The sequence below is a fragment of the Mytilus edulis genome, chromosome 10, assembly GCF_963676685.1.
Source record: "Mytilus edulis chromosome 10, xbMytEdul2.2, whole genome shotgun sequence".
Classification (NCBI taxonomy): Eukaryota; Metazoa; Mollusca; class Bivalvia; order Mytilida; family Mytilidae; genus Mytilus; species Mytilus edulis.
Window position 1 is genome coordinate 41,454,959 of NC_092353.1, and position 24,488 is coordinate 41,479,446.

The 24,488-nt window shown below is 32.6% G+C and overlaps 1 protein-coding gene and 1 long non-coding RNA gene across 2 annotated transcripts in view; both read right to left on the minus strand.

The window, feature by feature from the left end:
- Positions 1–3,763: 3,763 nt before the first annotated feature.
- LOC139492772 (cysteine sulfinic acid decarboxylase-like) overlaps positions 3,764–24,488 on the minus strand; it is a 36,269-nt gene continuing 15,544 nt past the window's right edge. The window contains exons 2-13 of the mRNA XM_071280923.1: positions 17,017–17,150; positions 15,915–16,008; positions 15,528–15,618; positions 14,932–15,038; positions 12,713–12,963; positions 9,267–9,383; positions 8,683–8,747; positions 7,526–7,604; positions 6,926–7,010; positions 6,173–6,290; positions 5,617–5,671; positions 3,764–3,943 (exon numbers count right to left, since the gene is read on the minus strand). Coding sequence (XP_071137024.1) covers positions 3,764–3,943; positions 5,617–5,671; positions 6,173–6,290; positions 6,926–7,010; positions 7,526–7,604; positions 8,683–8,747; positions 9,267–9,383; positions 12,713–12,963; positions 14,932–15,038; positions 15,528–15,618; positions 15,915–16,008; positions 17,017–17,150 — 1,376 coding nt within the window. The remainder of the gene's footprint in view (positions 3,944–5,616; positions 5,672–6,172; positions 6,291–6,925; positions 7,011–7,525; positions 7,605–8,682; positions 8,748–9,266; positions 9,384–12,712; positions 12,964–14,931; positions 15,039–15,527; positions 15,619–15,914; positions 16,009–17,016; positions 17,151–24,488) is intronic.
- LOC139491190 (uncharacterized) lies at positions 20,273–22,043 on the minus strand. The gene is made up of 3 exons (XR_011656476.1): positions 21,358–22,043; positions 20,732–20,836; positions 20,273–20,489 (listed from the first exon to the last, which is right to left on the minus strand). It is a non-coding gene; the product is annotated as an uncharacterized lncRNA (long non-coding RNA).

Sequence of the window (24,488 nt, forward strand, 5' to 3'; positions counted from 1 at the left end):
TTATAAATTGTGACGTGCATGGAGAGTTGTCTCATTGGTACTCATACCACATCTTCCTATAACTTTGTAAACACCTATTACGTTATTTGCAAATGCCTATTACATTATGTGCAAACACCTATTACGTTATGTGCAAATACCTTTGAAATTATGTGCAAACACCTATTATGGTATGTGTAAACACCTTTAACATGCACGTTAATTGCAATCACCACTAATATAAAGTACAAGTACCTATTACATTATGTGCAAACATCTATAACATTATGTGCAAACATCTATAACTTTATGTTCAAACAACAACAAATGCATATGTAATCGTACGATATTAAACCAAAGGTATGTCAGTTTGATGGTTACCACTAATATTGAATCTATGATATTTAGCATGCATTTGGATAAGAATAGACCATTTTCGAATTATGTCCTTCACAGGAAAAGTTCGTCAATTATGCGCGCCCAATTAAAGGGGTACTAGCTGTCAAATTCGTGTCCCCAATTTGACTCAAAGTTTCATATTGGATTTATAACAATGTAAAACATTCAGCCAAATTAAACAATTAACAGAACACGAGCTTGATAACATGTTGCTTCGTTTCGTGGGTATTTTAGTCTAAACGCCATATAATTGCCTATCGAGATGACCAAGAAAACAACCGATGGTCACAAAACACGATATACACATTTCTGCTATGTTGTTTTCACAAAGGTATAATACTTGTACTTCATCACTCATTTATATTTGCCTATCGAGATGACCAAGAAAACAACCGATGGTCACAAAACACGATATACACATTTCTGCTATGTTGTTTTCACAAAGGTATAATACTTGTACTTCATCACTCATTTATATTAACTTTGTATTTACATTGTAACATAGATCAAATTTATTCGTTCAGTGTATGTTCATTTGTGTTTCTACGTTTTTGATTGAGTTAAACCATTCCAATTGATATTTTATATTCTATGTTGTGATGGTACACTCTTTTTTCAGATAAGGGTGAAGGTTTGGTACCACCAAAACGTTTAATCCCGCTGCAATTGTGTGTACCTGTCCTAAGTCCGGAATCTGATGTTCAGTAGTTTTCGTTGTTTGTGTGGCTCATAAGTGTTTCTCGTTTCTAGTTTTTTTTTATATATCTTAGACCGTTGGTTTTCCCGTTTGAATGGTTTTACACATGTAATTTTTAGGGCCCTTTATAGGTTGCTGTTCGGTGTGAGCCAAGGCTCCGTGTTGAAGACCGTACCTTGACCTATAATAGTTTACTTTTATAAATTGTGACGTGCATGGAGAGTTGTCTCATTGGTACTCATACCACATCTTCCTATAACTTTGTAAACACCTATTACGTTATTTGCAAATGCCTATTACATTATGTGCAAACACCTATTACGTTATGTGCAAATACCTTTGAAATTATGTGCAAACACCTATTATGCTATGTGTAAACACCTTTAACATGCACGTTAATTGCAATCACCACTAATATAAAGTACAAGTACCTATTACATTATGTGCAAACATCTATAACATTATGTGCAAACATCTATAACTTTATGTTCAAACAACAACAAATGCATATGTAATCGTACGATATTAAACCAAAGGTATGTCAGTTTGATGGTTACCACTAATATTGAATCTATGATATTTAGCATGCATTTGGATAAGAATAGACCATTTTCGAATTATGTCCTTCACAGGAAAAGTTCGTCAATTATGCGCGCCCAATTAAAGGGGTACTAGCTGTCAAATTCGTGTCCCCAATTTGACTCAAAGTTTCATATTGGATTTATAACAATGTAAAACATTCAGCCAAATTAAACAATTAACAGAACACGAGCTTGATAACATGTTGCTTCGTTTCGTGGGTATTTTAGTCTAAACGCCATATAATTGCCTATCGAGATGACCAAGAAAACAACCGATGGTCACAAAACACGATATACACATTTCTGCTATGTTGTTTTCACAAAGGTATAATACTTGTACTTCATCACTCATTTATATTTGCCTATCGAGATGACCAAGAAAACAACCGATGGTCACAAAACACGATATACACATTTCTGCTATGTTGTTTTCACAAAGGTATAATACTTGTACTTCATCACTCATTTATATTAACTTTGTATTTACATTGTAACATAGATCAAATTTATTCGTTCAGTGTATGTTCATTTGTGTTTCTACGTTTTTGATTGAGTTAAACCATTCCAATTGATATTTTATATTCTATGTTGTGATGGTACACTCTTTTTTCAGATAAGGGTGAAGGTTTGGTACCACCAAAACGTTTAATCCCGCTGCAATTGTGTGTACCTGTCCTAAGTCCGGAATCTGATGTTCAGTAGTTTTCGTTGTTTGTGTGGCTCATAAGTGTTTCTCGTTTCTAGTTTTTTTTTATATATCTTAGACCGTTGGTTTTCCCGTTTGAATGGTTTTACACATGTAATTTTTAGGGCCCTTTATAGGTTGCTGTTCGGTGTGAGCCAAGGCTCCGTGTTGAAGACCGTACCTTGACCTATAATAGTTTACTTTTATAAATTGTGACGTGCATGGAGAGTTGTCTCATTGGTACTCATACCACATCTTCCTATAACTTTGTAAACACCTATTACGTTATTTGCAAATGCCTATTACATTATGTGCAAACACCTATTACGTTATGTGCAAATACCTTTGAAATTATGTGCAAACACCTATTATGGTATGTGTAAACACCTTTAACATGCACGTTAATTGCAATCACCACTAATATAAAGTACAAGTACCTATTACATTATGTGCAAACATCTATAACATTATGTGCAAACATCTATAACTTTATGTTCAAACAACAACAAATGCATATGTAATCGTACGATATTAAACCAAAGGTATGTCAGTTTGATGGTTACCACTAATATTGAATCTATGATATTTAGCATGCATTTGGATAAGAATAGACCATTTTCGAATTATGTCCTTCACAGGAAAAGTTCGTCAATTATGCGCGCCCAATTAAAGGGGTACTAGCTGTCAAATTCGTGTCCCCAATTTGACTCAAAGTTTCATATTGGATTTATAACAATGTAAAACATTCAGCCAAATTAAACAATTAACAGAACACGAGCTTGATAACATGTTGCTTCGTTTCGTGGGTATTTTAGTCTAAACGCCATATAATTGCCTATCGAGATGACCAAGAAAACAACCGATGGTCACATAACACGATATACACATAAACAAAAATATAAATCGATAAATGGACCTTGTGCTAATGGATTTATCTATTCTGTTTGATTTCAATGTTGATAAAAAAAAAATGATTTTATCTGTATATTTCACTGTCAATGTGAAATTCTTTCTCTTTTAATAGCCTAACACGCATCAATCATGCATAATCCATCTCTAGCTTAGGGGTTAAATTGATGTTCACACGAATACGGATGCAATGAGGTCGAATTATTCACTTGCGAGTGAATGTTATTCATCATCGATGTTAATGGCTTATTTTGACAAAATTGAACCATATTAGCTGCTATTGGCGAATTATTTTGTCACTATTTCACTTTCATTAATGATTGAACACAAAAAATTTATTTAAATTTTATATGTATCTCGTAGCTAGTGCTCCTTTAAGCTGTTGATGTGACTAGGATAAAATATTATGATCAAGATGTTTAATTGATTAAAAAAATCAAGCATACATCAAAAGCATTTTGAAAAAAACCCAAGTCAGAATAAAGCTACACGAATCATTGTAACCCACATAATTTACACATCTTCAACAAGTCTTATAATTTCGTCAACGATAAAATCCATATCGGATCTTTCACAAACAGGATTTCCAACAATGACCCTGAAGAAGTTAACCAATCCCTTTGTAGATAGAGGTTGATAGCTGATCATTATGGAACCTTTGAGCATCATTCGAGACTTTATAGCTGGAGCTACCTAAAAATTAAAAACATATTAAAAATTTAAATGTAGCTACCATATACAGAAAGCATCATGGCCTCAAACGATGATCCAGTCATAGTTTCAACCGACGAACCAGTAATCTAAGCATTGGCGAGCGCATTTGTTTCAGATTTATGAACGGTTTTCTTTTGTTGTACTGTTTTGAAAGTGTTCCATTTTTAAATCATTTTTAAATTCTTAATATTCTCACATGATGTTAGTCATTAATAGTTTTACTGCATCAGTAAACTTCAACAAATTTTCACTCAGACAAACGGATACATGTTGTTTTAGATCAGTTGTAATGATATAATATGTGCCTTACAATGAGTTGTACATGTAAATGAAATATAAAATTTATACTAGATACTCTGAAACTCTGAAACTCATTTAGCCTCAGTTTGGCTGAAAATTGATACAGCAGTTTCATAAGAGAAGATTTTTTAAAGTAAGTCAACATGATGAACAAATTGTGAAAAAAGTCTTTAAAGGGCAATAATTCCTAAAGAGGTCAATTGACAATTTTGGTCAAATTGACTTATTTGTAGATCTTACTTTGCTGATCATATTTGCTGTTTACAGTTTATCTTTATCTATAATAATATTCAAGATAATGACCAAAAACTGCAAAATTTCCTTAAAATTACCAATTAAGTGGCAGCAACCCAACAATTGGATGTTTGATTCATCTGAAAATTTCAGGGCTGATAGATATTGACCTAATGAACATTTTTACTCCATGTCAGATTTGCTCTTAATGCTTTCGTTTTTGAGATATAAGCCAAAAACTGCATTTGACCCCTATGTTCTATTTTAAGTAACGGCGGCCATGTTTTTTGACGGATCAAAAATCAAAGCACACATTTTGTGCAAGATAATCTAAGGAACAACCATGCTAAGTTTTAACCAAATCCATTCAGTAGTTTCAGAGGAGAAGATTTTTTAAAGTTAGCAAATATGATGAACAAATTGTGAAAAATTGTCATTAAAGGACAATAACCCCTTAAGGGGTCAATTGACAATTTTGGTCATATTAACTTATTTGTAGATCTTACTTTGCTGATCTTTTTTGCTGTTTACAGTTTATCTTTATCTATAATAATATTCAAGATAATGACCAAAAACTGCAAAATTTCCTTAAAATTACCAATTAAGTGGCAGCAACCCAACAACGGTTTGTTTGATTCATCTGAAAATTTCAGGGCTGATAGATCTTGACCTAATGAACATTTTTACTCCTGTCAGATTTGCTCTAAATGCTTTCGTTTTTGAGATATAAGCCAAAAACTGCATTTGACCCCTATGTTCTATTTTAAGTAACGGCGGCCATGTTTTTTCACGGATCAAAAATCGAAGCGCACATTTTGTGCAGGATATACTAAGGAACAATCATGTTAAGTTTCATTCAAATCCATTCAGTAGTTTCAGAGGAGAAGATGTTTGAAAAATTGTTAACGACGACAGACGACGACGACGACGACGACGACGACGTCGACGACGACGACGACGACGACGACGTCGACGACGACGACGACGACGACGGACGCCAAGTGATGAGAAAAGCTCACATGGCCTTTTAGGCCAGGTGAGCTAATAAAAAGGAGGACGAATGAAAGATTTTTCAAATTTAAAAAAAATAAATTACAATTATATATAAATATTTATACCTCTGGTAAAACTAAACGAAATCCTTCTGTTAATTTGAGTTTTTCTGTTAGATACCTGGAAATAAAAGTCTAAAAAAAATAGAAATCACCTAGCAAAAACATACTAAGTGCAATTATCTCACATGTTTAGAGTAAATAACTCACCGAGAAAAGTTTGTAAAACATAACATTTAAGAATTGGAATATTTATAGTGTTGGTAGGTTATCAAAAAGCTATATAATCAGCATTACAATTGTTCCGTTTATTCATTTTATCGTATAAATCCCTTTTTTTCAACTTTGATGTAAGCACTATACACATTTTTTTATATTTATAATGGATACGAAAATTTTACATTATTGAACTAGATTCTTTATAATAACCTCATCATAAAAATAACAGGATTAAAATTTTGAACGCCTGGCACGCGTTTCGTCTACATAAGACTCATAAGTTACGCTCAAATAAAAAAATGCTAAAAAAAAGTACAAAGAGGATTGAGGACCCAACATTCATAATTAAAGTACGTATTCATTAAGATACATTTAATTAGAACAGTATAAAGGGATGTCTTACGCGGCATTTTCAAATGCTTTCTCTATCCTAGCAGCCATAGCTTTATCACCACGACCTTTCCACATCAACCACAATTTGAGGACGTCATTTTTACGACCACATTGGATTGTTCGGTCACCTTTTTAAAAGACAATATGAGCATCAGCGCAATCGTATATTTAGAACCATTTGAAAAATTCAAAAAATGTAATCTTAATTTAATATCTAAAATAAAGTTTAATAACTATAATAACTAGCAACGATTATTTCTATAAATTTGAACAGAAAATCACCATCTTTTTTACAAAATGTTGTGTGTAACTTAAAAAAATTGTATATGCGAAACAAATAAATAACGGCGCCTGGTTTTGTTTGATAGTATCACCGGTTCTGGTCCATAGTGGACCTGCATCAGAGGCAAAATAATGGATTCAAGTTTGCTCCCTATTTATATAGATACGAATCAAATGATAGTAACTTGTCGATCAAAAGTATCCGGCGGTTCTGTTTACCGGCGCATCAAAGTAAACCAGCAGCTAGTTCAGAGCCCAAGTGGGATTTTCCTTGGTTACGGTAAAATGTATTTATTTTAGCCTTACACATTTTAGCCTACTGATTCACATAATTAATATGGTTTCTACTTACGAAATCTCCATTTGGAGTTAATGTGTTTAGAGACCTCTTATGTCAGTACTCAATTAATATATTAACAATCTGTTACTGTAACTTTATATCAAATACAAAACGTCTCTTCAATGTCAAAAAGATATTTACCTATATCATATGATGAGTCGTAAATTTTGTCTGGTTGAAACAAATATTCTGCTTTATATGCATGATTACACTTTTCCAGAAATCCCTGTTAAAAGATCCACCATGTTAGAATATCTTTAACACAGTGACAATTATTGCGAGTGATTATTTTCCGCCTTTCGTCGGATTTGAAGAAATATTATTTCTCGAGCTCCAAAACATTACAATCGCTATGTTTCCCATTGGTGTAAGATTTCGCAAACAAAATTTCAATTTCCAAGGATGATTGACGAATAGAAATATAGCCACTTCGATTTTCCTCCGACTGACAATAAAACACTTGTCAATGTGGGGCGTCTGTTTGGTTTTGCGGGATGTATTAGTACATGTACACAGCCACTTCTTGTTAGAATGAATGGATTCTAAACTCCTAACTTTGCATGATAAATTTGCTACGTTAATCAAACATCAATCGATCAATTAAAAAATAATTACTAATTAATTACAAATATAAACATAAGACGTCACTGTGCTGACTTCAAATTGTCTGTATCAATGGCCAATAGTTTACATTACATTTTGGAAACCTGAAGAAATCATTCAAATGATATATATGATAACCTTTTCTTTAACAACAAAAACGGAACACTGGATACCTGCACCACCCATTTTGTGTATATTCCATGCTACTGAATCTGACCTGCACAATAAAATTAAGAAAAACACATAATTGCATAAAATATATTTTAACTAGACAGGATAATCTTCTTAGTAAAAATAGTTATATATTTCGCAGAACATTCCTAGGAAAGAACCAAGACTTAATAGATAAATATTTAGTGTTTTCGTCACAAATAAACAAAGAAGGGTTCGAGTGTTGTTGCGTATCTATTTACTTACATTGCAGATTTTTCGCTTTTTTCAGTCTTTGTGGGTTCCTTTTGGTTGAATGACTCGGTACTTGTGCATCACCCTATTTGTTTTTGTTCATGCGTTATCGGTTCAAGTTGGCACAGAGATACGATACGATAAGAAAGATGTTATATATTAAAGTTTTAATTTTGTTTACCCTTGTTTTTATCTTACTTAATCGAGAAAGTGTAAAATATACACTTTATGTACTATCAACTAGGACAAACTTTATCGTTGCCATCTTTGTCAAATTACGTACTATGAGTTTTTTGTTGGCTTTTCTGTAAGATTCAGTTGTGATGAATAGATGTTACCACAGTTTCGGCTGCTGGAGCCCAATTGTTGTTACATTAATGATTAATATCTGTTTCGCTTGGCCACCAAATTTGGTCAACTTAACGGAATCACAGTCTTACAAGTGGAAGGTTTAGCTAGGTATAAAACCAGGTTTAACCTCCCGTTTCTTAGGAGATGTTTTCCATTGGTTCCGTTTGATGATAAATGCTAACGTCTTTTAATTTTATTAACCTAAATTTGTTTTTTAGGGGGGGGGGGGGTATTTATACATATAGTACACACCGGGATGAAATATTTTTTTCTTAATCTTCCTAAATGTGAACAGTTTTTCAATTGTTTTTTTACATTTTCCTAGACAATCTGCAATATATTTATGCAAAGCTTTTACAAAACACAGACAATTCCTTTACAATAACACGTAACTGTTCTTCTTTATTTATCTTTCGTTTATGTTAATTTCATTGAATGGGCCGTGTGTTCTTATACTTTTTGTTTGAAAATGCATTCATTGTAATAGAATTATACACATGTCACTTTAATAAACAATACACTTACTTACTTATACTCACCTTTCAATTCCTTTAGTAAGATACTTCAACTTATCAGACAGCATTACTCCACCTCCCCATGCTCCCTATCAACAAAAAAAGACACGTTACTAAAATATAAATTGCAATTAGTATACACATAAAGATATAATGCAATGACCAATGAGATTACAATCCAGCTGAAACAAAACAGGCTGCATTAAACATATCGTGTACAATTGAATACCATATGTGCACATGTTTCTTTTATATTGTTATATAGCCGATTGGTCTTGCATTGTTCATTAGTTCATTTTCAGCGATTGGTAGCCTTCCGACAGTGAGGATGGGAGTTCGAGTCCATATGGTGATAGGATAGTTCAACTGCAATACTGATTGGCTAAATGAGTGTCAGTTTTGCTGTCAAAGATCAGTGGTTGTTTCCGAGCAATCCTGCTCTGCTTCATCCATATACAAAACACTGGACAAAATTAAAAGCGATACAGTCTAGAGTCGATTAAGTGACTAAAAAATTCAAACAACCAATCAAACGAATTGAAAGCTTTCATGTAACGGGAAACATTTTTGAGACATTTTTTTAATTTCTAAACAGTAATAGTACATACGTCGGCATGCATCCAGACGTTATGCCGCTGACAAATATCCGCCACAGCTTCAAGATCGTCATAAGATCCTAACACTGTTGTCCCACACGTTGCCATAAACATGATGGGAGCACATTCCTGAAAGAAGAAAAAAAACCCACTCACAAATATATTAGGAATAATATTTTTAGCAAATTGGGCTGAGAAAATAGCAGATTATTGAAGTCTGGCCGATAGTTGTTTCTAAGGAAAGACCAACAGACAAACAATAGTACACAAAATACAAAATAGAAAACTAAAGACTAAGCAACACGAACCCGATTATAAAACTGGGGGACTGATCTAAAGTGTTCCGGCAGGGTAAGCAGATTCTGATTAATTTGTAATAATAAAATGTCATAAAAACTTTAACGTTTCACTATTCTTGTCACATCGATATAACACCAAATGACCAACATCGCTAGTTTTCTCGTTTGAATTGTTTTACACTTGCCACGTCGGAGCCTTTCATAGCTGATTATGCGGTTTATGGGCTTTGCTCGTTGTTGAAGGCCGTACGTTGGCCTATAGTTGTTAATTTCTGTGTCATTTGGTCTCTTGTGGAAAGTTGTCTCATTGGCAATAATACCGCATCTTTTTTTTTTTTATATATTAAATGAAAATAAAAATATGTGTTATTGAGCAAAATATTTACCCTGTATCATAGGAATAAAACAAAGGAGTTCGAACAATCGACAAAAATTCCTAAACCTCAGTACATCCTTAACAAACGTAAATCTTAAAAGACCCCTCTTATAATATCTTTCTACGTAGCAGTATGGCACGCCTGAAACACTTTTATTACTTAGTCTTTAAGTTAGATTATCTCAGATAAAATAGAATTTTCTCAGATAATCCCTGTTTATCTCAGCTTAATTCAAATTCGAGAAATCCAAGTTTATCTCAGAAAATACTGGAAAGTTATCATTTAGGAAAAATCACGGTTTATCTAAAAAAACAAATTAAAAAATCATTTTTTTTCTGAACGATTTTCAGATAATCCGAATTCATCTTCAGATAATTATAATCTCAATTTCAGACAATCAAACATGTCATTTTCCCATAAAATCTAGGTTTATTTCGGATTCTAAATATACCGAAGAACGATGTAACAACTATTTTAATTGGACGGCAGTCGTTCGACGTTTTTTCTTTCTCTTTTTTCTTTCTCATTGAAAACAACATTGTTATGCTTGTACGATAGGAAAGGTAGGTAAAACTATTTATTTAAGAGTTGTGACAATTTCATAAACAAATGCAATCCGTTTATATTCTAAAGTTCAGGGAACAAGTCCTTGTCAAAACAGATTCAGGATTTCCTCATCAAGGAACACTGAATTATACGCCTACAAATGTTAAATGATCTGATTTGATTTTTGGTGTTTTAAGCACCGCATTTATGCTATTTCGTGGCGTCCAGTTTTTATTGATGGAGGAAGCCGGAGTGTCTGCAGAAAACCACCAACCTTCGATTGGAAAACTGACAATCCAAGTCAATTAAGTTTGGAGTCGAGTGCACCCGCACGAGCGGGGTTCGAACTCACAACCTCAGTGTTGACTGTCTAGTGATTACAGTAGTAGCTACTTAGACCACTCGGCCATCGAGGCCCCAAAGATCAAATTATAAAGTAATCTTATTTGCAAAAAAACTCTGTTACATGTATACAATGTGAAAGTAATATATTTCTAGATGATACTTACATTTATAATTCTAAATCTAATGTTTGAATTTATACCGAATGATTGCATTTTAATTGTCACTGTATTTTTTCAGATCTCACAGATTTAGATATAAGAAGAGAAAAAATACGCGTGGGCCTACTTCCTGTCGTCAATGTCACTGTAAAAAGAGAAGACACCATTGAAGATGTACTAAGTATATACAGAAGTCAACCAGACATTGTACACCACAGCATCAATTGTATTTTTGTTGGGGAAGAAAATGCATTGGAGTTAGAGGGTGTGACAGAAAAGGGAAATGATTTCCGTTTATTTTTATGTCAGTGGTTATGAAGTTCTGCATTGGAAACCATCATAAGCTCCCTAGAGTTGATGCAAGAACATTATTTAATGGGACCCTTCAGATGATTGGTAAAATCCTAAGCCATTCACATGTGTTGTGTAATTATCTGCCTCAAGAAATTCACATTTACTTTACATCTTTGCTGGCAACGGCATATATACCGATGAACTCCTCCTCATCCAAACTGTTTCATCATGTATCCCTGAAACAGATTCATAGCTAGTGAACCGTCTTTTTATTCCAACAAGAACTTGGATTACCTACAGGCAGAAATCGTCAATCTCATTTCCACATATGGTGGTTTTGAAATACCAACAAAGACAAATGTAAGACAGAGTAATCTAGACATAGCAAAAATCACAATGACCGTAATACCATGTGTGCCCTTTTAGAAAATTGAAGTTGGTATGGACTGCTACCATTTATTATGACACGGTATAACAGAACCAGTGATGTCAAATGGGATCGACCAATATAAACCAACATCACTTAACGTCATCAATCGTATAGGCTACACGACATCAGACGACCCAACCCTGTGCACCGAAGAAGAAAAAGTAAAATCCTATTTCGAAAGATTTATCAGGAGTCTTACAAACAAAACAACTTATTTTTGACTTCAAGTGACATTTTATGTGTACCCAGGCCTTATGTTTCATTCAATTCCACCGAAGGCTTCAACAGAAGACCTATTGCAAACACTTATTCTGCTACACTTTAAATAAGTCGTTTCTATTTTTCTGAAGACGAACTTATAGGAGAATTCAATATGTATTTATTACATAAGACTAGTGCAATGTTTGACTCTAAATAAATTGTATTGTAGAAAAGGTTTGTTCCTATGACACTTATAATTTTTGCTTCAAGATCATGACATTTATGTTGATATCGTAATTTTTGCCTTGAAATCTGTTTTTGTTTTTATAAAGAGTTAAATATAAGGATAACATTATTGTACTTTGTTTGAAAAAAAGAAAAAGTAGTACTCAGTGAAAAATTCGATATTCAAGATGAAAACAAGTATTCTGTGGCCTTCGGCTGTTGTCGATCTGCTCTATGGTCGGGTTGTTGTCGCTTTGACACATTCCCCATTTCCATTCTCAATTTTATTCTGTATATATATAGTATACATACATTGTATGTGGTAGTAATATTTAAGCTTCTGATTTATGTATGCTCAGTTTGAATAAACGATTTTATTGAAAAATTAATGTGATATATTAAATTATATTCAAGCATAGTTACCTTTATTCTCGATTCTTTATTCTTTATACCATTATTCTCTATACGTTTTATTTTCCCATTATTTTCTGTTCGTTTTTTTTTTGTTATTGTTATTCCATTATTCTCTATTGTGTAAAACCTATCCACACCATAATTTTACTTAAGATTAAAGCATACCTACATTTTGTTTACACTGACGTATCTTGTATTCTAAATCCTCCGGAATAATTCTGCCTCTATCGTCGGTTTTGATTGTTACAACATTGTCCGTGCCAAATCCGAGAAAGCTTGCCCCTTTCTCAATAGAATAGTGTGCGTCTTCAGACTTCAAAATGGTCATTGGTTCACAGGTAAACATGCCCTTTTGCTTCAAAGTGGAATTATATCTAAATCTAGCTAAATGTATAGCTGTAAGATTCGAGAAGGAACTACCTGCAAAAAGTATGAACACAAAGTTCCTTATAAATCTAGACTAGTAAATAATACAATTCTTGAGTGCAATATTTTGCAAATACAGAACCAGTATAAAACTTACCAGACAAAAACGAAAAAAAAAACATGTATAGAGTTACAAATTATTTAATACATAAATAATTTATACAAATTGTCATCTGATGAGAATTTGTTGCCTTATATATGCATTGTTGGCATGACACGGGTTATGTTCTTCTCATATATGTTATGATGGTATGATACTAAACCCCTAACGGGAAGGATTGTGCCTGATGTTCATATGATGAAATCGTAATCTTTCAGTCAGTTTAATTGAAGTCTGGAGCTGGCATGTCAGTTAACTGCTAGTAGTCTGTTGTTATTTATGTATTATTGTCATTTTGTTTAGTTTATTTTCTTTAGTTACATCTTCTGACATCAGACTCGGACTTCTCTTGAACTGAATTTTAATGTGCGTATTGTTATGCGTTTACTTTTCTACATTGGTTAGAGGTATAGGGGGGGGGGGGGGGTTGAGATCTCACAAACATGTTTAACCCCGCCGCATTTTTGCGCCTGTCCCAAGTCAGGAGCCTCTGGCCTTTGTTAGTCTTGTATTATTTTAATTTTAGTTTCTTGTGTACAATTTGCAAATTAGTATGGCGTTCATTATCACTGGACTAGTATATATTTGTTTAGGGGCCAGCTGAAGGACGCCTCCGGGTGCGGGAATTTCTCGCTACATTGAAGACCTGTTGGTGACCCTCTGCTGTTGTGTTTTTTATTTGGTCGGGTTGTTTTCTCTTTGACACATTCCCCATTTCATTCTCAATTTTATTGATATGATTCTGACTTTTAAATTATTGTTGGTAGCTTAACATCGTACAGTGATAAATATTTCATACATATTTTGGGGGGCTTTAATACATTGGCAATTAATATAAGAAGGTCAATCGGGTGAGAGAGTGAACGTTTGGACTGCAACTCGAAACTTAGTATTTTGGACATCAACAGAATTTTGTTTTTAATACAACAAAACATATAGAAACCATTCACAAAGTTAACACAACGTGCTGAGATCGTTTGTTCTCCATTCAAGGGATATCCGACTCGAATGAAACACCCGCAACAAAGCGATCAAGTTTTATATTGAGTTCTTCATTTTGTTGAATCACTTCAGTTCATAAATACACTAAATGTTTTACATACAAATTGACCAAAAAACAAGACGTAATAACTTATTACACCAGTACGCGTACCTATATACGACTCTACGATGGCGTTCGAATTGTGTAAAATAGCAAGATTCAAAACAGCAATACATATGCAAGAAGATATTGTTCATGATTTGTTCGCATATAGGGAAACACCTTGTAGGTTGAATTTTAAAGTTAAATAACTCTTGACTTACCTGCTTTCTTAAGTTTTCGGCCAAATTCTTTTTAAAACATGATGATTTCAACCTTCCCATTTCGTAAAGTAAAATTTTAAGCATTGTCCTATAGAATTTCACAGCATTTTTGTAAATATCAGCCAAAGGAAGTTTTAAAGATACATTTGTTTTAGATACATGACAGAAAAGGACTGGATTATCCGCAAATCTAAAATAAATTATATTTTCAATCTAAAGCTAAGGGAAGTAATTTGATCAAAAGGGACAAAGTCACGTGGTGCAAATCATTTGATTGAAGTACCTTTGATTTTGCCATATGAATAATTTTATAACATCAAAGTCATGGTTGAGCAACCAAAAATTCAGCAAAATTTGCGTTTTGAAGAGTGTCTAAACGTTATCAGAAATTTAGTTTCCTTAAACATAAAACCAATTTTGATTCTTTCAACTGAAAAAAAACCCACACAAATTCTACCAGTAAAATCGTGTAACTGTCATGCCTATCAGTACTAATGTTTGAAGTTTATATGACAGTTCATATTTTGAATTTGATATTTTTGATCAAATATTCATACCTGGACAGAAAATGCCTTCGCCATCTGGATATCCAATCACTGATGATATCTTCTTGAATATATAATTTTCTAGCGTCACCATGACTGGAGACACCTCATATGTATGCCTGCATAATAATGTTTGTTCTATAATTATAAACATTTTTTTTATTTTACCAACCTTATGCATGCATATTAAATTACATTTTCATTATTATTATTAACCAATCACTTTAAAAGTATTCCGATTGACTTTAAATAAACAGTATAGATTTATAAAGTATAATCAGCTCGATGAGTAGGGAAAATTAATAAACAACCATTTTCTACATAAAATGTCTGTTCTATAAATAAGGAGCTGTTTTTTCAGTCTTTCCATTGGTTGATATCTTTTTTTTTAAATGTATGAGTGAGAAATTTATCATTATTCCAAGGAACACAAACCCGCACTCTCTTAAAGATACAGTTACCTTTTGTTAATACAGGTCTTCATGGGTTTTGGTACTTATACATCCTCGACTTTCGAATATTTATCTTAGGACATTCTGGTGAAGGTAAAGCCAGAAAAAAGCCTATTTTTTAATTGTAATATAATCATTAAAAGAGGCTTCACTTACACATTACAGTTCAGTGCTTCAGTTAACCACGCTCCAAATAGACTGTATGGATCAATGGCGGTGTACATTGTGTTGAAGAAATGTGGATGGCCTATAAAAAGGTTGAAATAAATCAACAAAAAAGCCTTAAAATACACACAGATAATAACAACCAATGCAGTGACAATTGTATTTTTCGTGTAATAAGATTTGATTAAATTGTTCATATATTGCGATTATGTTTTTCAGCATTATGATAATTATGTACAATTTCTAAATTTGTCTGAAAAAAAAATCAAATTAACAAACAATATATATATATGGTAAAGAATAGTCTTCCTCAAGAAGAAACATGACATATTGATTTTAATTTCCTCATTTAATTCTTTTATTTTTCCGTTGCATTACCTGGTACAATACTTCCATCTATTACTTTCTTTCCCAGCTCTAACAACTTCTCACGTGGTATAGGTTCTTCGTTAATTTCCAAGTCTAAAAATTTCTGTAAAAAAAATTTGATCAAATAGGGTGAAGAGATTTATTTAACATGCACAGTATAAATCCAAATGCATCAAATGGTTAATTGAAGTTGAGGAAGTGTACATGCATAACAAAAACAGTGCGGTAAATTGTTGGGCAAAACAAAGTCGTGTGCACGTGATGGTAATACATTCACCACACTCAAGTACAAATAGTTAGAATTTATATATGTATGGACAGAAAAAATTCAATGTAGAACATCTGTAACAAGCATGTAAGCCATATTTAGATTATTTTGTCTCTTTGTCTTTGACATTTGATTTTTAGCACATCTACTTCTAGTGAAAAATTAATCTATATAATCCAAAAAAAAATAGTTAAATTTACAAAAAAAAAACACAAAATTGTATTTGCATAAGGACATTATAAATTAAGCTCTTTTAAAACATTGCCATCGAATTGTTTAAGCATGTACATGCGTCATTTGTACTACATTTGTATGATAATATTAACAGTTTCTATTGGTATAATTTTACCAGAGGACATGTAACAAACGTGAACAGACCTTTTTGGATAATTGTTCTATACTTGAGGTTTGGTACTTTTATTTAAAATTCAAGAAAGTTTCTTTTTTCCTTACGTTTTACGCCGGTGTAAATTTTGGAATCGCAATTGCTTCAAACAATATGCAAGCAAATGACGTAGCAAGTACAGTCATCCAATATAAATATCATGTAATACAGTAACTATGTTTTTTTTCCCTTCAAAATACCAGTCTTAGACTAGTAAAACGAAACATCTAAAACAATTTATGTGTAGATCTACCAGTTTAGGTGTTTCAAAAACGCCCAGCGTAGACTGCTTAAATCGTAAAATTGTGAAAATTATAAAATTTAAACAAATAAAAAATAACACTCGTAAATCCGGAAATAAAGCAAGTAAATGTATACAATTAATCATGTTTCTAGTATGACACAGATTTATAATTTGTTGAGTAAAATCAAAGCATACAACTCAATTATTTACTTACTTGCAAGTCTAAAGGTTGCTTGAAATTTAGAACCTTGGTATTTGGATCAGTTTGTGGTATAAGAGCTTCATCTAGTATTAGTTTACTAAAATCTTTAACAAATTGTTGGATTTCTGGTTCAGCATAGGAATATCCTGTAGATAAAGAAATATGCATGCATGTATATGACATAAGTGGTTTACGTTTTGTTTGTATATAAAGAGAGACTGGGATATACGTAAATGAAACAACCCCGCCACATTATTTATGTATGTGCCTGTCCCAAGTCAGGAGCCTGTAATTCAGTGGTTGTCGTTTGTTTATGTGTTACATATTTGTTTTTCATTCATTTTTTTACATAAATAAGGCCGTTAGTTTTCTCGTTTGAATTGTTTTACATTGTCTTATCGGGGCCTTTTATAGCTGACTATGCGGTATGGGCTTTGCTCATTGTTGAAGGCCGTACGGTTACCTATAGTTGTTAATGTTTGTGTCATTTTGGTCTTTTGTGGATAGTTGTCTCATTGGCAATAATACCTTCTTTTTCATATTCCCACAACATAAGGAAACAACTACAAAAATTTAGAGAGGTCAACAAATATACATGCATATAAGAATAAGATGAGGTATGATTGCCAATTAGACAAATCTAGACATGACACTGAAATTATCAACTATATAGGTCACCGTACGACCTTCAACAATGGGCGAAGACAACACCACAAATAGCTATTATAAAAGGCCCCGAAATGAAAATGTAAAACGATTCAAACGAAAAAAAATATGTAAAAAATAATGAACAAAAAAAACCTGTTACACAACAAACGAAAACTACTTAATTACATGCTCCTGACTTGGGACAGGCACATATACTGTTACATATATTTTGATTCTGGAACAAACCGGTTATGGTTTGAAAACTCAGAAATATTCTGCTCAGTAGTACAATTTTGGACTGTCATTCACACGTTTTGCAGCAAAGGTGTTGCATATATCTCAGCACACACTCTAAGAGTCATTGGAAACAGATATTTGGTATTATCCAAAAATAAATGTTGTGGTCATACACCTAGTATCAGACCTGATGCATGTAAATGTATAGGAAAAAGAAGTCGCTACGATAGAAATTCAACTCATACAGCTTGAACAGGGCATCTTGGTCCGTGTATATCTGCGTCTATTCGTTTTTCGTTTTGAAATATCAAAAACAAAAAACGAAAGTGTTTTCATTTTTCATTTTTGATTTCATAAAAACCAAAATGAAAAACGAAAGTGTTTTAATTTTTCGTTTTTGATTTCTTAAAAATCAAAATGAAAAACAAAAGTGTTTTCGTTTTTCGTTTTTGATTTCACAAACAAAAAACGGAAAACAAAAGTATTTTCATTTTTCAATTTTGATTTCTCAAAAACTAAAATCGAAAAATGAAAGTGTTTCATTTTTCATTTTTGGTTTCACAAATTTAAAACAAAAAACGAAAAACGAAAGTGTATTTATGTTATCTTTCCAACACAGTGTAATTGTCATTCAAAAAATGACAATGTTGTCATTTGTCATTCATGTAAAGGTCGTTAAAGTATGTATACATGCACAGCGGTTGTCAGATCAATACTACTTTAATCGAAGATAATGTCGACGGATGCAAAAGTCTTTAGCAATCGGAACAATATGGATGCGTGAACTTTATTACTTTTAAGTTTAGAAAGGTCGATCCAAGTTTATTAGAATTGATGACCAAGATCCATCTGCCAGTATTTTACGAACTACGAGGACGATAATGTATTTTGCTTGATTTAATTTTCAAAATTTCCGCAATTTCACAATTCAAACTGGGATATTAAATTGGTTTGTCATTAGGAGCCTATAAGGTATTAATTTTTCTTATTTGTGAAGACTATAAGGTGACATTAACTAGAGGTCGTTGATGGGGGATTATGGAATTGGGAAAAGTGGACAAAAAATATAAATAATAGAGACAATGGACCAAGAAATAAATAAAATAGCTAGAATAATGGTGTTAAAATGTAATGATAAGAGAATAATTGTCAAAAAGTATAAAGAAGAGAAATATGGCATAAAATATAAAAGAATACAGAAATTAAGAACCCCGAATCCAGACCATCATACTAGTTGCCTTAATGAACGTTAGTTTGTCTCTGGGAGATTGCTATTGGTTATCATATGGTTTATCTTTATTTCTATGTCTATTAATTCAGAAGCATGCTTTCATTATTTACCAACATTTTACATATCACATTATAAAAAAAAGACTATTATTTTGCATAGATTTCCGGTAATTGTTCTGCATAAACTACACCACATTGGAGTTCCTGTAATTTTTTTTCAAGTGGACCGCAGTTACCCACCCTACCCCATCATTACATAAAAGTTAATAAACAAATGTCTACGGAAATACTTCTGTCCGAACAATGTGTAAAGGGGAGCTTGGTAGCTGATGACTGCTGGAGAAAAAAATCAAGGTTGCTGTTTAGCTTATTTTTTTTCAAAGATAGGTCCAAAGTTGGGGTCGAACACCGAACCCCATCCTTACCGAAAATGTAATAAAAATTGTCCTCACTAGGTGCAAAGGGTACACTGTAAATCTAAGTGTTAACAAATAGAACACTGCTTGAACGCTTTTTTGTAACACTTTTTGAACGTGTAATGGTGTTCCAAATGTTTACACTAGTGTTAATGAATTGAATGTGTGGTGTTCAGTTTTTAATGCCTTTGTGTTTCATTTTTGAACACTTGATGTTAGAGACCTTAACATTAGTGTTCAACGATTTAACGTGTCCGAATGTTCAAAATCTTAATACGTCGACGCGTTCAACAGCCATGTAACACTTTTTGAACGCACTGAACATGTTCAAAACCAGAAATGTTAAGATCCAGAACACCAGATGTTAACATTCAGAACAGTTGACATAGGTGTTCAAAGTGATGGTGTTCAAATGTAGAACATGTTCTATTTTCAAGCGTACATAATGTTCCATAAATACTAAACTTAATTAAACTGTTATAAAAACTATATTGAATCAGGCAAAATATAACAATAAAACATATTTTAACAAGTAATTCTTTATATAATCAAATGAGCATATATGTAAGACATGTAAAAAAAATACACAAGAATACCTTATGATATCACAAGTAACAGTCAGTGAAATCACATACATAATGTTTTTAAATTGACTTCACATCACAAATAAGTATTTACCCCTACACGAACAGATAGTTGCTACATCATGTGTATCCTAACCGAAAAAGGATGTCAAAGTGATAAGTAGATAGTTTATGATATAGATATTTGTCACAATGAAAGTTTAAAAGTTTGCAAATTCCAAGAGTTCTTGTACGATCACATACAATGAACGCTCCACTTTTCAGTGCATCTTCACTTAAAGCTATCAACTAAGTGGCATTTTATGTGTTGTTATCAACTTCCAAATGTCAAAGTCATCCACAACAAGTAATGTCTATGAGCCTATATATCCTGCAAAATAAAATTTAAAATTAATAGAAGAGAGTTTTTTTTTTATAAAACATCAAATTATGCAATGATTGTTATGCTTTAATTTCGATATATACTACGTCTAGAGTACAAATTGATATTCTATGGCACTGAAATGCAAGTTTTGACATTATAAATTACAAAAGTCGATTTCTTGACCTAAGGTATACAGATATAGAAATGATACACCCACATAAGCTATTAATAAACATATATTGTCATACCTTTTTTTATATCTTTTTTTTCCAACACTTTATAGCATGCAGAAATGACCTTCGTGGGATTATTGGCTACCGGTTCCTAATTCAAACATTTCAATCTAACGATTCCTGCAAATAAAAAAAAAACGAATGCATTTTCTAAGTCAACTGAAATGGTGTTCCAAATGTTTACACTAGTGTTCATCATTTGAATATGTGGTGTTCAGTTTTTAATGCCTTTGTGTTTCATTTTTGAACACTTCATGTTAGAGTTCTAAACACTTAGTGTTCATCAATTGAATGTGTGGTGTTCAGTTTTTAATGCCTTTGTGTTTCATTTTTGAACACTTGATGTTAGAGTTCTTAACACTTAGTGTTCAGCGATCTTCAGCTAATATACGTGGATAACTTGGCAACAATCATCATTTATTCTGTATAACAGACAGACGATCACAGACTGGTTATTCATCAGTTTAGGAAATCATTTGTTATGAACGTTTAATCTAAATCCTGTTCTTTAATTCGTCTTTTATTTTGTTGAATATTTGGATATAACAGTTATGAATATTTGACAAATATATATCTGACATGAGAAAATAACAAGGAAGCCATCGAACTACCTATGGAGATTATCCTAATTTGTTACTCACTTCTTTCATGTTCATGTGGGATAGAAGTCCCTTCTCCAGTTCTCTTCCTTATGTGTATCCATTCTTCGTTAAACCGCCTAAATCACCAGCCGATATCTGTTTCCGGTATTTGGTACCCTGGTATATATTTTTTAACGCGAGGTGTTCAAAATTTCGAGCGATTTGAACACTGATTGAACATGTAATGTTAATAAACTGAACGGATCATGAAATAAGATAAACATCGACATATTTTTATTACGATATTATCATAACAGGCCTAATTGATATGCATTATTTTGTCACTTGTAAGTAAAACTAGTAATAATAATAAAATAAGTTCATAAACTATACATATATCCTGTATATGCCAGCTTGGAAGTTTAATATTTCCCAATTACTAAAATATTAGTAAAAAATTCACAGATCATCATCCTGCGTATACATTCATATATTTTAAAGAATTTCTTTTTGAATTTGCCAATTAGAAGGATAGAAAATCGGACAAACGACTGTCTTCTTTTTTTACATCAGAATTTGAACACTGGTGTTCACTGTGTCTGAACACACATGTTAGTAGTTTTAACACAAACGTTAAAACTTTGAACACGTCTCTAAGCATTAACATATGACGTTAAAATATTGAACATTCGGTGTACAAATTTTGAACGCGTCCGGACGCGTCAGGCGTCAGGTATATTTACAGTGTAGCTGGGGTCTACAGTAGAAAAATCCAGGGTGTTGTTCTGCTTAGTTTTTTTCTTCTAAAGTAGGTCTAAAGTTGAGGTCGTATACCCTACAAAAACCCTTACCAGACAGTTAATAAAAAAATTATGCGGCAATACTTTTATCTGCTCTAGATGAGAACGTAAGCTAGAGATCTAGGGCCTATTTGATCAAAATTACAAGTTAATTTATAGCACGGATCAATCTTTGTTAAGCTAATAAATAATTTACTTGCCCACCATACTTTGAATACAAAAAACAAACTTTTGTCCAGTCATATTTAAGCGAAATCCCCTAGTTCAGAGGTATAATGTTTTGTAAAAACAGTTTTGTGTGGCAAAAAAAAGTTAAAGCACGAGTGCAACTTTCTTTTCCTTTAATGCAGAATTATTATTACTTTTCATGAACTATTTGACAGGATGCCGATAATAAGAAAAGCTATTTCACCCAATAGTGCAATTTTGCCATCATTAAAAAAAATCATAATTATTTACGATTCTATAAACACTCCAAGTGTTGACTATTTAAAATGTAAAGCGGGCAGTACGCTGTGATATATATTGAAAGCGATTGATTTTGGCTTCATATATTTAATAATAACATAAGATGTATGTTTCATTATAATTCGTTATTCTGATTGGCTAACTGCACATCTCATGTTACATTACACAACGAAAATCATTATTCATGTTGGCACGAGGTCCCACAATAAAGTGCAAAGGTGAATTTAATAAAAACTTGATAAAAATCGCGTTTTCATGATCCTAGCTAAAACATGTAATTATAAATATTGAATGCTTCTTTTTGTAACTTCATAGGGTTGTAAAAGCGTTGACCGTGCGTCCATTTTCAGAATGAAGCGCTTCCGTTTTTCATACAAAATGTATTTCGGTCATCGCTTTACACCTAAATGAAGTAACAAAAAAAAAGCATTCAATTCTTAAATAATTACATTAGATGTATGTTTGATCATAATACTTTATTCTGATTGGCTAACAGCACATCACGTGTTATTCCGTAAGCAATTGCATCACTCAATAAAACTTTTTATTCATGATAACACGTGGTCCCACAATAAAGTGCACAGGTGAATTTAATAAAAACAATATAAAATTCGTTTTTTCTTGATCATAGCTAAAAAATGTTATTATAAGTATTGAATGCTTCTTTTTGTAACTTCATAGGGTTGTAAAAGCGTTGACCGTGCGCACATTTTTAGAATGAAGCACTTCCGCGCTTCATACAAAATGTACTTCGGTCAACGCTTTTACACCCCAATGAATTTACAAAAAGAAGCATTCAATTCTTAAATAAACCAGAAATGAAATTTTAAAATTCATTGAAAAGTGTCTTTGACTGCTTAATTATATTTTAGAAACTGATGATATAGTGGTTATATATTAATAAAAACATTTTAAGTACGTTTGAGTGTTATGCAATATTTGTTTATATATATTTGAAAACTGACTGCTACCGACTGGTTGCTTGAGCCTGGTCTTACAAACTCCGCATTTTCATTACAGCCGATTACATTGAGTGTGTAGACAAAGGTAATATCTTTGGATCGCTTGTTTGTTAGCTGAACTATGAAGTAACTAGGTAAGGTATACCACCCTCCTGTAGAAGGAGCCTAGTCCTACAGACAGATTGATTGGTTATTTGTCGAACTAGTCTACTCTTACAGGAGGGTAGTTTACCTAACCTAATAATACAAACAAGCTAACCAAGGATAGGCTACCTTTGCCGACACACTCAGTGCAATCGGCTGTAACTTTTTTACATTACAGGTTGCAACACCTTGCCAAATCATTAGGTTCCAATAAACGTTTGGAAAATTTAGTTAATGTGCTTTCCGATAGGGTTTTATGCAGAACAATTAACGGAAATCTATTATGGAAACTTGCAAAAACAATATCAAAATCGAAATCTTAAATGAACAATGAAGTTACTCACATTAAAAAAGGTTGAGACATTGGAGGTCAAATATTTTTTTTTATTCTTGCGTGTCTTATTATAATCAGATGGTAATTTTAGAGTTTACAAAGAAATTTAATATTAAGACAAACATTAATGTCGAGTTTCATTGGTGAAATTAACACTACAATACAAATAAAGGATTCTCAAATGATCATGACTTTTGCTTGTAGTAAAATGATCAATGAATCAATGAATGAATGAATCAATCAATCAATCAATCAATCAATTGATCAATCAATAAAATTGAGAATGGAAATAAAAAATGTGTCAAAGAAACAACAGTCAGCCTAACCAAAGAGCACAGCCGAAGGCCACCAATGAGTCTTCAACACAACGAGAAAATCCGGGCTTCTGCTGGTCTCTAAATAAAAATATATGCTAGTAATGTGAAAATGGACGTCACACTTAATACCCCAGTCCCACTAGGCCATGATCGCACTACGATCTGT